Below are 17,747 nucleotides of genomic sequence, written 5' to 3' on the forward strand. Positions count from 1 at the left end.
TAATCTGAGGTTAAACTAAACAAAAAGACAAAACAGGAGAAGGTGATGCAAAGAATAGCAGCAACTTCGGTGCTGTTTGATGATTTGTTCCAACTAACATGGAAACCTATTCTAATGGGTATTTAACCAGAAAGAGCCCATCACATCCTCATATACTTAATGTACCTTAATTTTTACTCCTATTTATGTACATATTAGTTACTATTTAAAACTAATTTGCATCACATTGTTACATGGAATAAGTCATTCATTCATTATACTTTACTGTTGCTTGTCACTCGAAGTTAATTAGTAAACTAATAAACTGACAAGTGCCTCCTGAGTTTTCACTGGGAGACAACCATTAGAATGGATGGCTGGACGGATGGATCGATTTTTATTTATTTAAGTGTCCTGCACCAACAAGACACCTAAATTCCACAGGCCGGTTCTGGTACTTAGCGGGTGCAGGTGGGGCAGGTTTGCAAAACTGGGCCTGTGCAGAACCATAACCATTCCATAGTTGTCATAGCCAGATTTTGTAGAGAACCAGAATTTTAAATACATTAACATTTGATGTAGAAAAAAAGTCATAACATTTGCATAATCATCCATTGTCAACGTTTTCTACAATAGAGTTGAATAATGTTTCTTGTTAAAACTCTGCAAACTTACACCTGAAGCTGGAGAAACAACCACAGAGAAAAGTGCCCTCAACATCATCCCTTATTATCTGAGTGATGGACTATCATGACCTCCGCAGATGGAAGTAGATCCAGAATTTGAAGCAACAAGTCATCTGAGATGATGACAATCTTACATGATGAATAGCTTCGTTTTTCGGGAAGCCAGACTTCTTCTGACGGCCTTGAACAAATAAAGCAGGTCCTAATATCAAATAGATGGACAGCAGCAGTACTCTGTCAGCTTCTCACTTAACTAACTGTTCCTGGGTTAATAAATCCACATTCATGGCTGGCGCCTCCACCTCTGTAACCTTGACTTCATCAGATCCCATTCATGGCTCCACTTTACCTGCACACATTTCCATAAATGACACTAAAGAAGAAATATGAAGGGGATTCATCCTCAGCTACTTCCCTTTTCCCCCATCCTGCCTCTCGCTGATGCTGCCCTCTCATGAATCATTAAGGATAGGGAGGTTTACATTTCACCGTATTCAGACCCAATAGTTTACATTCACAGGGTTATGTTCTTCTCGGTGCAAGCAACCAGCTCACTGAAAAGCAATAAATTCATATGACAGGGCAGTGCCACGCCTAAAATAGGCTGTTGAATTTGCACCAACCTCAGCATTTTCTTTACCAGATTAATCCTGGAGCACATGATGGATTAATCGTGAGCTCTGAGATTTAATCAAGCACTACTAATATTCCCCTGGAGCCTCCGCAGCTTAAATAACCATGTCTTTTAGAAGAGCCCAATAGCCTTCATTGGGTGAGTAATAGAATTAGGTGCCATTCACATTTGAGCAAAAACCAGTACAGATACCTGGAATTCAGTACTGGTACCGAACTGTACCTTTTTTGGGTACCTTACTGTCTCTATCATAAAAAAAAAAGAAATTTCAGTCCATACTTCTCAATTTCAACATTATGTATTTAAAACGTTGTTATTTATTTAGAGATTTTACACATCCCACAAAATAAAATCCTCAATCATTTAAAATCCAATGCTGTCTTAGGCTTAAAAGCACATACAATATCCTTCCTGTCATGTTGTTGTTGTGATTACCACAGTGCTTGCATGCTGTAACATTTCCCTTAAAATTGTGTGCAATTCACATACTTTTGATTTTATCGGTTTCTGACATACTAATAAATCTCACATTCTGTTTTAGCAGACTAACATAATGCTAATGAGTTTCGGATGAGGCTGGTGGCTGAGTGTAGGTTAATGCTAGAAAAAAAAAATCTACTTCATCATCAACCAAGATAATAAATAAAAAGACAGTGTTATCTCCATGATCAACCTATGTAACTAGCTAATTAAATACCCCAGCATCATCTAACATGCTCATAGAGGGGTCTTGGTTTTCTTTTTTGTTGTGTTCAACCAGGTCTTTCCTCAGATTAGATGTGTTGCCCTCACCAGCTTTGCATTTGACATTACAAATACTTTACAGAGTGTTATCTGTGTTGAGCATTTGACCACAGAAACCAGCAGAAATACTAGTGACGAGATCGAAACAAGGATTTCATCTTCGTCACCTGCCTGTCATGTCTGCTGATTTGTGGCACAGGACAATTGGAGGACAAGGAGAAAAAAATGTGCTTGGCTAAGTATGAATGAATTTCACCTCACCTTTCACCTGACAAAATGTCTGACTTCCACACAGCTTTTGAAACTCAACAGCTGACTTTGAGGCAGGGCAGGACACCTTTCTTTCTCTCTACAGGCGGGAAATAAACTTACTACTAATAACAGCTTCAGGTTTAAAACTTCTCACCTTAAAGACAACTGGGAATCCTGTGACTCCAGTGAGCCGCCATCATCTTAACACCCAGAAAATCAGCATACACACACACGCAGCAGGAGTGTAGTGGTATTATCTGTCATTAGGCTAGGATTAAAGTCATTTAGTGTTCTTGAGATTATCTGTCATTAGGGTATGATTATAGCACACACTCCAGTGACTTTAAATCAGCTCAGAGGGGAGATAAAAACCTCAGGGAAGACTGATGAGTCTAAGAGAGGAAAAGAAAGAGGAAGACAGAGAGCATACCTGAAGATGAGGGCTGGGGAAGTGAATACAACCATCCATCCTTCATGTGTGGATGATGAGTAATATGATTAATGACTTATGAGACGAAAACAATTTCATTTCTACCATTGCAGAGCATGTTAGAGAAGACAGCATTATATGAATAAATGATGGGTTGTGTGTCATCATAGCTGGCCCATGTATTGATCGTAACATGACCCCATTTTACTCTCATCTTTGCCCAGAACATGATCTAAAGATGAAAAGGAAGGAGTCATCTCTGAGGGACCTGTTTTCTGTGACTCTGTATTGATAGGCTCATGTGAGATGAGCCAGGCCTGCACAGAATCAATCAGTGGTGATCACTGCACATTGCATGCCGGTTAGATTTGTAACCATCTTGATCCCAACTTGCACATCGTGCACATGTGAGTAAATGATTAGCGAGCCACATGCCTGTCAAGCTTTGCATTTCTGTACATATTGAAGCTGTGTGCATTGGACTATAACAGTCTGGACAGTGGTCTCTTTTTTGTAGTCTTTCAACAACATGAAATATATGTGAGGATTAAACCTTGTCTTTATTTGCGCTAACATAAGCTGTAAATGCTAGCATGTCCAACTAACTAACTCTACTAACTAGGTCCAATTATACTGCCTCTGCATTTGTTATGTGGGGAGTTTGAGGAGGAGGATGTGGGATTGTGCAGAATCAAAGTGGGCTCATCTCTCCGGCTCGCTCTCTTAGGTCTAAACCAGGTTAAAGTAGCTCACATCCTCCCTTGCACTGTAACTATTTCCCTGACGACCACACCAAAGAAGATAAAGTACAGTTTTTAAGGTGCAGCTCAACCCTTTTGAAAAACAGTCACACTGAGAGAAGATTTCAGAAATCAAATGACTGAAATGTGAGAGCGTGAACAAAGGAAATCTGTATGAGCTGAATGGATCATTTCAAAATCTGCAGTTGTAGTTAAACCTATAGTTTTTCATTGCTGTGAAAAGTAGTTGGTATTTGACTAATTGTAAACTTCAAGGACAGCTGTAGTTAAGTCCACTTCTCCACTAATTAGGCCTAACTTTTCCAGTGCAGGCATCCATGCTAACAAGGCTACCAAAAATTAGCCTGTCAAGTACACTTGGGAGATATGTTTAAATTTTCAAGCGACCGTTGTCGGCCCATCAATCTGCCAATTCACTATTTTACACACACTGTGTATGTTCACAATGTGCAAGAAGGAAAATAAACTTACAAACTGTCAAGAAGTTAAATTTTCTCACACTTTCCTCCATTTCCCTTTTTACATGGAGAAATACAGCTGTACACCTTCTGAATTCAAGTTTCTCTCTTGTACTGAACTAAAATGAGCTTAATTGTCTTGTTGACTCCTTGTAAAACACATTTCATTCAAAAACATAAAATTCGCCAAAAGCATCTTTGTTCGTCTTCCCACTCTTCCAACAACCACCAGCTCTGGTTTGGTGGAATTAAATCCTTAATTCACCACGTGAAAAGAGGGCAAAAAGTCTAATTCTGCAGGCTGTTTATCTCTCGCTCTTCACCCAGCTCAATGCACTCATAGTCCGGTGAGTGTGAGTGTCCTGTGCCGCTGGGTGAGAGCGTGGAGCAGAGCAGCAGCTGTCACTCTGTAGACCATTGCATTAGCAAAATAAAATTACATCTCCCCAAAATTTGGTTCAAAAAAGCAACCAGCAATGGATTCAGCCCATCGCTGAAAGACAGTCAGCACCTTTGACTGTTTCTGTCAGTTGCACCTTGCACATGAGACGATACCAATGGAAAAAAAAAACTGTGCTGATTTTGTGCCTTCTAGGGACCATAGATTTTCTTCTGGTTCTTGTAAAAACACATGTCTGGAATTGCTTTATTACAGGTAATGATTTCCCCTGTAGTTCTTTTAGGGTCAAACTGTCCAAGTGCTTCTCTCATTAATAACTATAAATCAGCAGGCTTGTTGTGCCTGTCACTAAGCACTGAAATGAGGGCTACATGCCCCACAGATGCTGAATTATTGTGACAGAAGAAACACAAACATCACAACCTCTCAGGACGTATTTGAGCTCTTTCAATTCACTCTGATAAACAGCTTCGGATGGACCTTGCCCCTGGCGCAGGCAGAACACTGAAGCAAATGACGTGTGGAGAGAACGGACGATTCATATTCTCATAGGAATAAATGGATGAAGGACAGCATGTTGGTTTGAGTGAGCTGTATGTCCTTTTTTTCTATTGGCTCTATGGCTTTTAAATGCCAGATACTGCTTATTTAATTTCCTTTGAGGGAGTGAACTCTTAAATCCAGCTGCTATCTGTCTATACTGATGTAATATGGGGGGTCTATATCATATTTTCAATTCATCACTCTCTTCCTTGAACTGTCTGTTGTGGTCTTTTGATCTGATCCCTCAATAGTAATTTGCTTTCTGAAAATTCTGAAATAACGTCTTGTTCTATATGTTATGGTGACTATTAATTACTCATCCCTAACCTTTATCTTATTGAGCCATCCTAATCCTTGTACCAGTATACTGATTTACTCATACTGATTTTTAACCCTTATTTGACCAGGTGTGTTGAGAAATGAGCTTAAATAATGGTGTTCATTCTGAAGGGGTGTATGCAGGGTCTTCAAAAGTAGTAAGTCAATAAATTAACTTCACAACAATTAAGGCCCTTAAGAAGTATCAAAAATCCTTTAACACCATTTTCCAAGATACTAAATTTCGTATCTTGTTTTCAATATGTATCATCGTATTATGAGGTCGTATGCGTATGCTAAATTTAGCAGGAATTCAATCTTTACGCTGGTGTGAAGTTTATTTATGGAATCTTGACAGATTTGACATCATCTGAAAAAGATGCTTTCAGCACACTCACTGACCCACTGACTGCTGCATGATAATGTCCTGCAGAGGTTCCTTTACGCCCTCATATTAAACTACCTAGCTAATGCAGAATTTCCAGTTTTTTCAGACAAGTGGGTAGAAGACAAGAAGTTTGAACAATGGCTGAGACCTGTCTCTGGAAATAATCATGAGCCATTAATGGGCCTGGGCGATAAAATGATAGTGATATGTATCAGCAATAGACAATAGCAATAAGAAGGCAGTTTGATATAATGTTTGATTGTTTCACTTAAATGCAAACCACCATAAAAGCACATAATGAATATGCCCCAGTTCATAAAAAGCCGGTCATATCCCTGATAATGCAGTGTGCTAAAAGTGACAAACAAACACCCAATCATTTAACAGGTATATTGTTCAGTTGCCCCATTGCCATGTGACACAACAGTGTGGGAAATGTGTGCAAAATGAGTGCAGATAGAAAAAAACAAAACAAAACAAAAACCAGGTCAGCTCAGCAGCCTGGCAGTTTGTGTTTTTCTTTTTAAGTCGGACAACTATCAGAGGGCAAGGAACCCAGACACCCAGAGGGTACTCAGGGTAGAACCACTGATGCTTCACGCCAAAAGGTGCCAACTGAGGTGGAAGAGATGGAAGCACTGCTGAGAAAAGAGATGTCACGCTCAGCCTGCTGCCACCATGACGCAAGTCCGGATAAGTGGAAGTAAATGGATGGATGGACAGACAACTACCAGAACAATGTTGTCTGTAAACTTTTAATACAACCAACTTATTTTATCACCTTAGCTGCTTCCACCCCTTGGAATACACAACATGTTGTCAGTCACAAGCTAGCTGATCAATAATTGTCTATATCTCCTGATAAGAAACTTCACTATTGTGATATACATTTCAACTACATTGCCCAGGTCTAGGCATACAGCTCTGTGTGTCGAAAGGTGGAAGTGTACCCTTAATGAAGATCAATGCTCCCACAAGCTATGTGCTAGCCTCAAAGCTGCTATGGGAGTCAGATAACAGGGGGTAGATGCATAAAACGCTTTGTGTATTCATTGCTGAAAATGTGCATGCGCAGAGACAGAAATATGATATATTTTTTTTATTTTTTATGCACAATTCATTGTGTTTTATAAATCAGTTCTTTGGAAGTGGATGCACAACCTTCATTTCCACTCCCACAATTATTCATAAATGGACATAGAATTGCTCTAAAACATCTTTTTTCACATTAAAATGAGTGCCTGCTCCACCATTTATTATACCTGTCAATTAGAGGAACAGCAAAAGGAAAAAGTGCAATTTAACAGATTGTGTTGCATCAGTGCACATTTCTGTGCTACATCAATGTCCCGTCCCACCACTGCTAAAATAACTACAATGGTCACAGTTTGATCATCTCCTGCTGACCTCTGAGTGTTGATGGGTGTATAAATGCCGCCTGTCTGAATTATGCTGCATTGATGCAGTCGTCCAAGGAATCATCACCACCTAAGACCATTTAATTGTGCTACATATAGTAAAAGTTAAGATGTGTCAGTGATGAAACCGGATAGAACGCAAAGTGCAGATGAGGTCTTAAAATGTATGAAAGGGGTCTTAAAAAAGGTTTTAAAAGCTACTAAATTTAACTTTAGTGTTACTGCATACTACATATGTGCATGTATCTTATAATGAGTAAAATTCATAGTAACAAACAGCTACGTTAATCTTCTTTGTTTTTAATCTCCCTCTAATCTTCCAGTGTAAATACTGAGGAGCTTTAATGTACATTACATCCTATGCTTTCTGATCACCACTGTACTTAAGCAAGCATTTCCACTGCAACTTTCTAATTTACAGCCTCAGCCTCAGGAAGTACTACTGTAGAGGGAGGGAGAGTCTTGTCCACAGAGATATATTTGTTAGTGTGTTTAGAAGCAGGTCAGAGGCGCCTACATCTTCATATTAATGCGCTTACATAAACTTTAACCCCATGTTTGCTTAAAACACCCAGGGCCAATCCAATTAATTGAAACCCACAGTGGGAAGAGTCACGTGCATGAATTTATTACACCTACACACCAACCCACGTGTGTGTGTCATTTCGACACAAGTGGGCAAGTGGTAAAAAAGAACTAGTTTGATCATTGATTAATTGTTAGTAATTTTTGATGCAAAAATGGCAGAAAATGCTTTTTTCAGACTCTAAAACATGGATAGTTACTTCTTTTCTCTGTTTATTATCACATTAATCTGAAAATCTACACCATGGGCTTAGAAAATTGTCCGTCCAATTCTTTCAAACATTTTATGGAAATTACAGTCCTAAACTAAACATGACAATTAGCTTTAGATGTGTTATTTGACAAACCATAATAAGCCGATTTGTACGGGGGCAAGTAAAAATTGATTTTGGGCAAGTAGATTTCTGACCCACTTGTCAGAAGTGAAAAAAGTGAAAAACAAACAAACAAAAAAAAAAAACATTAACCATTAGTATAGCTCATCTGTGCAAGCTGCCTATTTGTTTGTTAGGGACCTTATTTATTAACAGTTAAAAGTTAATTATCATGTTTAATTTAGGGCAAAATAGTGAAAAATGTCCATACCAGTTTCTCAAAGTCCAGGATGATGTCTTTTACTGTCTTGTTTGTCATTCCAAAATCCAAAGATATTCCATTTAGTATGATAATAAATGGAGAAAAGCAGGAAACCTCCAGATTTGAGTGGCTGACACACAGCTTCATTCAATTATCAAAATAGTTTAATAGATAAGTCAGGTATATGAGTTGCTATATAATTTGCATTTTACTTACCCTGGACAAGCAGACAATCCTTATTGTTAAGCTGTCTGCTGTGGATGTGCTGTTACAAATTACAGTATTTAGCTTTTTTTCTAAGAAAACAGAAGTGAAAGAATAGTATGTTTTTCTTTGTTTTTCTTTTTCTTTTTTTGCATCTGTAGTACACTTCATTGTGAGCCTGTTTGTCCAAGTCTAACTGCCCCCTGTTTGCCAGACCAGATCACAGAATTGTGACAGCATTAACGCATTAATGATGCTGAAAAATGGCCAGAAAAAAAGAGAGAAAGTAAAACTCAATTCACAACACAAATTACATTTTCTGAAACATATTGCATCAGAAAATGTATCCCAAAAAGAGTCACTCTCAGCATCCAAATATGGAACAAGTTCAGATTTGTTCTCTGGGGATTCCTGAGAAATATCTTGGAAAACATAAGAAATTACAAAGTGAAAAAGAAGTCAGTAAAAGATTTGTAAAAGAGGTGAGTTAAGAAACTTCTTCACACAATAACTGCTGGAATGGGCTTGACATTACACCTCCAAGAATAACTCTAATTAGAGTTAGCTTGTACTCAACATCTGCCCAAATCAAACACTTTGAATAATGCAAGTCTTCACGTGTTTCTTAGTGTAACTGCACATCAGCTAATGAGCACAACACTGGCCTTTATGTATAGTTACACGGTACAGTTTACAATTAACAAGAAGAGCGTGAAATAACAACCAAGTTTGACGTGACTTGATTGCCCTAAATTTATGCTTTGAAACAGTTGAATTATCCAGAAAAAGAAATAGTGCAACAATCAGGAGGAAGGCAGCGGAAAAAAACACAACCACAGCCTAACAATACAGCAACACTAATTAAATAATCCACTAATTAATGTAGAAATAGATCCAGGGCATTGTTGTACCTCCTCAAATTATGCTTGGAGAAACAGCAAAATAAACCAGAGCAAAATAACCCACAAGAGATCTAAACTTTCTGAGGGTACAATTAGAGACACAGCAGAATACCAATAAACACTACAGAAGAAGAAGAAACACAATTGCTTATACTTGTATCTCCCTGTGCTGTAAGGATAACAGAGCAGGGTTTATTGTTATTGATATTAATGTTATTCAGCAAAAGCATTTTGCATCAATGGCACACATTCACATTTTCAGTCATGCTGGTACTATTAAAGGCCGTGTCCGCCTTTCTGGCAGCCGGTCCTCCACTTTGGTCCAGAGTGAAATATCTCAACAACTACTAGATGGATTGCCATAAAGTAAATCCCTAGAGGATGAATCCTCCTGACTCTGGTGACCCCCTGACTTTTCCTCTAACACCACTATGAGGTTGACATTTGTGGTTTTTAGTCTCTACAACTATTGGATGGATTTCCATGATATTTGGTACACACATCCATGTCTCCCTCAGGACAAACTATAATAACTCTGGTGATCTTATGACTTTTCATTTAATGCTGCCCTGGCATCGCCAAACTAATCGACAAATGTGACTTAGTCTGGAACCTCTGTGCTCATTTTTTTATTTCCAAGGGGCATTACCAGCGCACACAGGCCAAAATACCAATGGATGCAGTTGGATTAACCAACAGGTGTTCAGAGCAACGAAACATGTGACATAGCGCTACCTGGTTAATGAGGTGTTGAAGTGACAGGTATTTTACAGTGATTTTAAATATCTTCTCAGTAGCTATGATTATCATTAAGATGTAAGAGCTTACAGACACATTTTTAAAGGTATAGGTTGCGTTCTTTGTTATCTGGTTTAAATTGGTCGAACAACATCAAAAATATGTTATCTAAGATAACCTTATCTGTACAATAGACAAAGGAAAACATTAATACTCAACTCATATTTTACAAAAACAAATAAGACAATAATTGTGGCCTGTATAACTGATTTTGATCAGAATATTTTCACAGATTCACATGTTCATATTATTTGTTACTATTTATTACTACAATGGTTAATTTTGTGACAGTAGGACTTGATTCATGATTTGGGACAACTGCCTGTAATTTGGGACTGTCCTGATTTTTTTAGGATGTTTGGTCATCCTATAACAGCTGTCCCTTGGTACAGTCTCATAGAGCCTCTGGAATGGCTGTGGGCTATTAGTCTTCATCCTGATACAAATACAATTTTCCACCACCAACATCGAGTGCATCGATTCAGATGGCCTGTATCAGTAAAAAACTTAACGTGAATTGGAAAAAAAATGATGCAGCATTAGCGGATCTCTTTAGGACCAACAAACTGTATGTACATCAAAGAACTGCTGCTGTAACTTTCCCCTGTTTTCCCACTGCCCCTCCCTGCACCGCTCTCGCTGGATGCCTGCTGCCTCACTCAGAGAAAACAATCTCCCTCTCCTATCTCCCCTCTTCATTTCCTCTAAACAGAGAGTGAAAGAGCTGACATCACACCACCAAACTCTCATAATGCACTTTCATAAATGTGGAATAAGTTTTGGTTTTATAAGAAAATATAAGAAAAACTGCTGTAAATCATTTATGCAAAACGTGTCAGACAGCAGTGTACAGAACCATAAGTCTACTGACCCACACAGACGTCATGTCACTGGGAGAGCAGGTAACGTAGCATCACTGTTTCTCCACACCTCACTTCCTCTACACGGTCAAATTCAATCAAAACCACATCTGTCTTCATATGAAACAGAGTAGGATATCAACTTACTGCAAAAATTGGATTGGTATCTTTTTACATCATATCATATTGCATCATAACAGGGCTGAATCATATCATACCAAATCGTTAGCTATGAATGAGCTAAGATTTTTAAGATGTATCGTATCGTTGTATAGAGGTAATCATTTTCAATGTGGCATTCTCACATCCTCAACATGCATGCGGATGCGCTCATGTTATTCATGTACAGCTGTGTGTCTGCAAGAAGAGGTTAAAGCCTCAGCTTTCCCAGCGTCAGATAGATCTGATTGGTCCGTGATGTTTGAAACATCATAGTTTGTACTTATTACTTCTGCTATATTTAGTGCTGAAGTTTCCAGACTCTTTACACAGCAGCCAGACTTTGATTGATAATTTGTCGTTTCCAATAAAAGCTGAGTGTATGGCAACACAAACAAGTGTAAGTTGGCTGGCTTGCTTGTGCACCATATGTATGACGACAGCCACATGCTTTATTCAGAGCACAGCTTCCCCTGAGGCTGCATTTTGGCTTGGTTCTGCTCTCTTTTCTGCCACTCTGACTGAACTGAACTAACTGACTGGAAAAATTGGTCTCTCTGCCCCATTACGATGGATTTCTCATGATTTTTGAACCTAAGTGCAAAACTGCCACTATCGACAGAAGCCTTTGCTCGTCTTCACTGAAGGACACCTGGCACAAAGATCCTATTTTAATGTGGATGCTTAAAAATGCCAAGGGTTTTTTTGACTCATTCATTCCAAGTGTGCCCACTGGGCTTACTTTTCTCCAACACATGCTAAGTTCTAGTATTTCTTATGTGTATTTCCCCCCAAATAACTAGTAAAACGTATGCCTTTTCTATTGACATTAACCTGCATGATATCAGGAAAATCTGTGATGAGGGATAAAATTGTTCAATATTGTGATATGAATAATATAAACAAGTAAGTAACAAGTGTGCACATTAATAAGCTGCTACAACTGTTTGTCATGTTTAACACAATACCTCTGTTTGTACCACATTGTCTCTCCTGAATCCAAACATTGCTCTTCTCTCCTTCCTCAGCCATCGTACTAGCTAACCCTGGAGCTCATCACCAAATTGACAACAATTCACCACATTCATACAGCTGCCATTTTCCTCTGACATCACATTCAGGTTGTTCCAGGTTGTAAATTGTGCGCTTAGAGAATCAGACTAATCGTTGTCATATCATTGCTTCCCGACTGATCCACATCTGAAAAGACAACGGATGGTGAAAATCTGGAGGAACACCAGTGTAAAACATAACCAGTTACATATCTGTGTGACATTTGTGGTTCATTTATTGTATTACTTTTTGCAAGCGTTCATGTAAAATAAACTATTTCCACATGAAGTTGTTTTGGAGACGTCCTGCTGTCTTCATATATTGCGCACTCATGCAATTTGTCTGCAAGCTCATTCTGTTAAAAAAATTGTGAGAAAATCGTATCGTGAAGACAGTATCAGAAATCGTATCGAATCATGAGTTGAATGTATCGTTACATCCCTAGTCAGCACTAATTGAAACTGTGCAACATTTCCTAAATTTCCAAGCTTAAGTTCCTTTGGAAAATTTCTAGAAATTATCCAGATATTCACCAACTCCTTGTAACCCTAGACTTACCTTCATCAGACAGCCAGAAACACAACTCCAAATGTATCCTAATGCTGCGCCATGTCTACTAGATGTGTAGTGGCAAAATGTCTGTGACAAATTTTAGCAATGATATGTTGATGTTGTTTACACCTTGTGCTGCTCCCACCCAACTGAACAGAAAAATCAATTCATACTTCTTTATCATCATCACCTGAACTAACTACAAGACAAAGACTCCTGTCTGATCACACCTTTCAGTTAAATTATGGTCACTGGGCCCACTTGCCTTTGTTCCACTAGAACCTTCATGCAAGAAGCTATTTCAAAACACACAGTGACTCCATCATGCTGTTAATATCAGAAGGCGATTAAACGCACGGTGACTTTACTGCCCTGCGGGTAGCTGTTTTACACACTGACTTCCTTGAATCTCATCACATAAACCCCAGCGCTTCACTCCTCCGGCTAACAAGTCATCTGAGCGCCATCTGTGGCTGATAAAATATGTATTTCTACTTTGTTGTCATTTAGCACCACCTCCATAATGAACAGTGAACTGTCTCCAGGGGGGAAGGAGATGTGACGCTCCGTCTTAAACCTGTGGCTGGAATCCCTCCACCTTTGCAGCCATAACTTATTATGCTGCTGTAGTTTATGGTCCATGCATGACAAGTGTGCTGCTGGATCAGGCTGTGCGAGATAAACAGAGAGTTAGACATAGCAGAAGGAAAGACAGTGAGAGTAAGATACAGAGTGTGTGTGTGTGTGTATGTGTATTAATGGAAATGAGGAAAACTAAAGCTGGATCAATAGTAAACTGAACTAATGTCAGTTTTTAATATTGATTAATCCAGTCCTCACTAGAAAAATGGCTATATAGGTCATCAGTTCAAGCAGCTTATTACAACCCATATTTACATTTGTTAGGCAGCGACCTCTAGTGGACATAGCAATTGCGAAAGAGCCGTATGAAGAGCAAGAAAGACTGAGTATGGAGGAAGCAGGTTGGTGGATAAATAGATGGGTCCAGTAAACACAACATACACCCACAAGACGTTTCCATCGTTTTAAGGTATTTGCGTCACATGACTTGCTTAACACACTTACTTTAATCCAAACCATGATCATTTCCAAAAATTAACCAAGTAGTTTTGGTGCCTGAACCTGCCCAAACATTTTATGTTTTACAACATGTGCTGCTGAACAACAGTCTGTCGCTGAGTCGCAGATCTCACTCATTCATACCATCAAATTTGCAAAATAAAATCACACAGATTGCTCAGAAAAAGGAACCACTGATGGACTTTACCAATCACCAATTGCTGATCAATTTGTCCAATGACCCGTCCCAATTTTGCAAAGTTTACAGCCTGCCATGCTGTTGCATTGCTCTATGTACGATGATGCAGGCAAAATACAAGAGCTAAAACTTTTTTACCAACTGCTCCACCTCAAGTTTCACCTTCACTCACCAGATAACCACCGGTGCACATTGTCATATCAACTGAACTGAACTTGAACTGTTTTCTTTTTTTCCTTCATTTTTGTAAGCTTCTCTCTGTTTTGTTCTGTTATTGTCATGCCAGCCCGTTCTCATTCCCAACTTGACAAGTACCGACATTTTGTCACCGCCCCTCATGCAGATGCACCCAGTGCATGTTCACAGCTGTAAGAGACGCACAACACTTTCAAATGACTTGAATGAAAACCAATCCATGGCTGTATGAGATGCTCCAGTCCGTTCACAGAGTATAAAAAGGGAGAAATCTGTGACTGATGGAGGTGGGGTGGATGGATGGCAGCAAACACAGGACTTTCACCCAGGAGACTGAGATCATGGCCCATGTGAAACCAAATTGTTATTAAAAGTTTTAAGGCACATAACATGATGTGCAACATGTGACTTGCTTCTTACTGGTGGCTTCAATGACTTCATGACATAAGGAACGTAGCATAATTATTGTAACCCTGAACACGCTCTTATCCTAAACCTACCCAAGTAAGTTTTGTTGCCTAAACCTAACCAAACTGTGACTGTTTCACAATGTTTACCACATGTTAAAAGGGCTTTCTGGCTACTAAAGGGTGCATTGTGTATCAATATGAGACATAGAGCAGTGGTGACAAAACATCACTATGTGACAAGTTGGAATGAGAACAGTTTAGCTGCTGAAATGTGCAATGACTGACAAAAGAAATAATTTGAAGAATCACAGCTGACTATGGAGTCTGACTTTCAGGGGGCAACCTTATGTTTAAAATCAACTGATTTATGTCGGTTATATAACATACTAAAGGTCTGGTGCTGCCGGACGCTGGTACTCTCCAATGGTCTTACATGTTGTTTTGGCAATCATTAGCAATCGAGCCACTCTCATGATCAGTCAGTGTTATCTACCACTAATATAATGAAGCATCTTCCTGAAAACATTTGCATGAAAACAATCTGTAAAACTTTCAGATAAATTTCACCTTAAATGCTTAATCACCAGTCATGAATAACCAAAGTGATAAAACATGTAAATTAATTCATCGTATCTAAGCCTTTCTCATTCGCTGAATAGGTGTGGTGGGAAAACCTGCTCTGAAGAGCTGCAACAATGTCATCACTCTGAGCCTCTGTGGAGGGTTTTAGTGTCTTATTGTGATCTTAATGCTGTTTTGGAGGCTTTTACACCCTGACAGGAATAAAACAGAAGCACTAGTGTTGGTTTGTGTCTTGAAATCCCCTTGTGTATGAATTCCAACTCGTAGCAGCTGCACAGATGGAGGTGATAACAGAAATATCAAATCAACTGAGAAGAAAGAAAGAAAAGAGCAGGAGGAGAGAGAGAAATGAGGAGACAAAGCCAAAAACAGGAGGAAAACATGCAGTCAGGGGGAAGAAAATGAATGAGGGAAGAAAGATCCAGCGACACAGCAGCAGCTCTCTGACTCAGATTCAGCAGGAGGGCAGAGATCCTTGTAGCGGAGAGACAGATAGATAGACACAGTGAGCATGGAGAGAGAATGAGAAAGAGAGGACGCAACCAGGAGAGAGAAATTTGTTGACAGGAGAACGGAGGAGGACAGCAGGAAGAGAAAACAGAATGAATGAGTGGAGAAGAGAGGGGAAGACGGAGAGTTAGCTGCAGGTCTGAGTCAGAAACAAGCGGAACAGCAGGAGGGAAAAAGACAAGAAAGAAAAGGCAAACAAAAGGGCCTGAGAAATTCAGATATTTTAGAGAAGCTGTCAGTGTTTCTTTCAGGAACGAAGAGTGGAAAAACTACAGATCTGTTCTAACTGCACACTCCTCATTATATCATCTCTTTTCTCATCTGTCAACTGTACAAGCAATCCATCTTATGTGTCTCTCTGACTGTCCTACAGCCGACTGCCTTTCTATTAAACCGCAGCAGAACCATCATTACAGTGCATGTTGCTTCATATGATGCTTTCGTGATGATGTGTGCCAGGCAGTCTGTCAGAGAGAGGAAAAGAGGGACGAAGAAGATTCGAGAGGAAGCCAGAAAGGGAGAAGTTAGTCACATAGCAGGGAGAGATTAAATAAAATAAAGAAAAGAAGAATCAAAGAGAAGATCAGGTGGCACATCTGTAAGTTTTAATGGAGGACAATAAAACCATGAAGGGATGGAGAACTTTCCAGCCATCTGTTTCAATGACACACAAGTACGTCTCATTAACCACTGAGATTCATCTCAGTCTCTATCCTCACTTCATCCGGATTCTCTCCATCTCTTTTTCCCTTTCTCATGCAGGGGGGCAGACACGCGTACAGATTCAAAGCTGAGCCAAACTCATTGGCATAAAATAACTTCACACAGATAGACAGAAAAAAAGACGTTTTTTCCTCCATTTCTCCACCATAGAGGTCGAATAATGCAACCAGCAGCCTCTCAGTCCCATGCTATCATCTGCAACCTGCATAGGCTACCACCTTTATGTCTCACACACACACTTTCACACCCTGGCTGCTCTCTGGAGTGTGTGAGCACAAACGTGGCTCAGTCCCAGGATGCACAGCACGCTGCGCTGAGCGCCAAATTAACCAGAAAACATCGAGATAACGTTGTTTTACGCACACATACAGTGGATGAACTGGCTCCTTACACGTTTGAGTAACAATTAGATGTTTATTTTGGCTCTGAGATAGAAAGAGTCTGACAAAGCAAGAGCCACCTTCGTTTACGAAAAGCTCTCCATGAGGGAATATGATCAGTCCAAGCCTGGAAGTAAACAAACAGCTGATAAAAATGCGACAAAACAGACTCAATAAAGGAGGAATTTAAGAGCTGCAACTGCCGTCCACTATTAAAGTGATCCAATTCTTGTGAATAACAGAAAATTAAATCACCATTCCCATTAAAACCACTTAAATTCTCCTTCTTTCTCCTTTACAATCCAGCGCTTATGCGTAACTGAAACGCGCTAAATCCCTGTACTTATCCAAATTAACAAAACAAGTAAAAGAAACAGCTGAATTTCACTGCATCTAGAAAGCAGGGGCTTTTTTCCAGGATAAAGCCCAGTTTTTTGCCGCCCCTCCGGGTCTGCGCTGCCCGGACTCGCTCCGTCTCCTCCGGGGAAAAGTAAAAAGCGCACAGCCTGCTCACCTTCTCCGGTTGTCCCGGACGAGCCGCAGAGAAGCAGGGCGACCTGAACGATAATCCCAGCGACTCTTTTAGTCCACAGATCCATGATGAGGCGGCGGGAGGCTGCAGAGAAGCCCGGTGCCTGCTGGAGGAGAGAGACGGCCAACCTCTCCTCTCCAGCTCCAAGAGAGATCTCCTCAAACCCACGGAACTGAAGGAGGAGAGGAGGAGGAGGAGAGAGGAGGGGGACAGGGGAGAAGGGGGTGTGACAGAGAGAAAGAGAGAGAGTGAGAGAGGTCAGTGAAGTGTAATGTGCAGTCTGTTGTTTTCTCAGGAATACAGCATCTTTGTGGTTGGAGCCAAACTGAAATGCGCGCACAGTCCCTCACTCAGACAGCACTCGGTTCTCAGGGGTCACTTGAGAAGATTTAGTTAGTTACAAATTGGAAATTCTTTGTAATATAGGGATGAATTA

General features: G+C 39.8%; 1 protein-coding gene across 1 annotated transcript in view; it reads right to left on the bottom strand.

The window, feature by feature from the left end:
- The window catches only part of LOC146318036 (contactin-associated protein-like 4), a 136,127-nt gene extending 118,663 nt beyond the window's left edge, over positions 1–17,464 (bottom strand). The window contains exon 1 of the mRNA XM_084732216.1: positions 17,294–17,464. Within this exon, the coding sequence (XP_084588342.1) occupies positions 17,294–17,378 (85 nt within the window). The 5' untranslated portion in view covers positions 17,379–17,464. The remainder of the gene's footprint in view (positions 1–17,293) is intronic.
- Positions 17,465–17,747: the final 283 nt, after the last annotated feature.

The sequence above is a fragment of the Lutjanus erythropterus genome, chromosome 12 (genome assembly GCF_056507025.1).
Source record: "Lutjanus erythropterus isolate fLutEry1 chromosome 12, fLutEry1.hap2, whole genome shotgun sequence".
Taxonomy (NCBI): Eukaryota; Metazoa; Chordata; class Actinopteri; order Lutjaniformes; family Lutjanidae; genus Lutjanus; species Lutjanus erythropterus.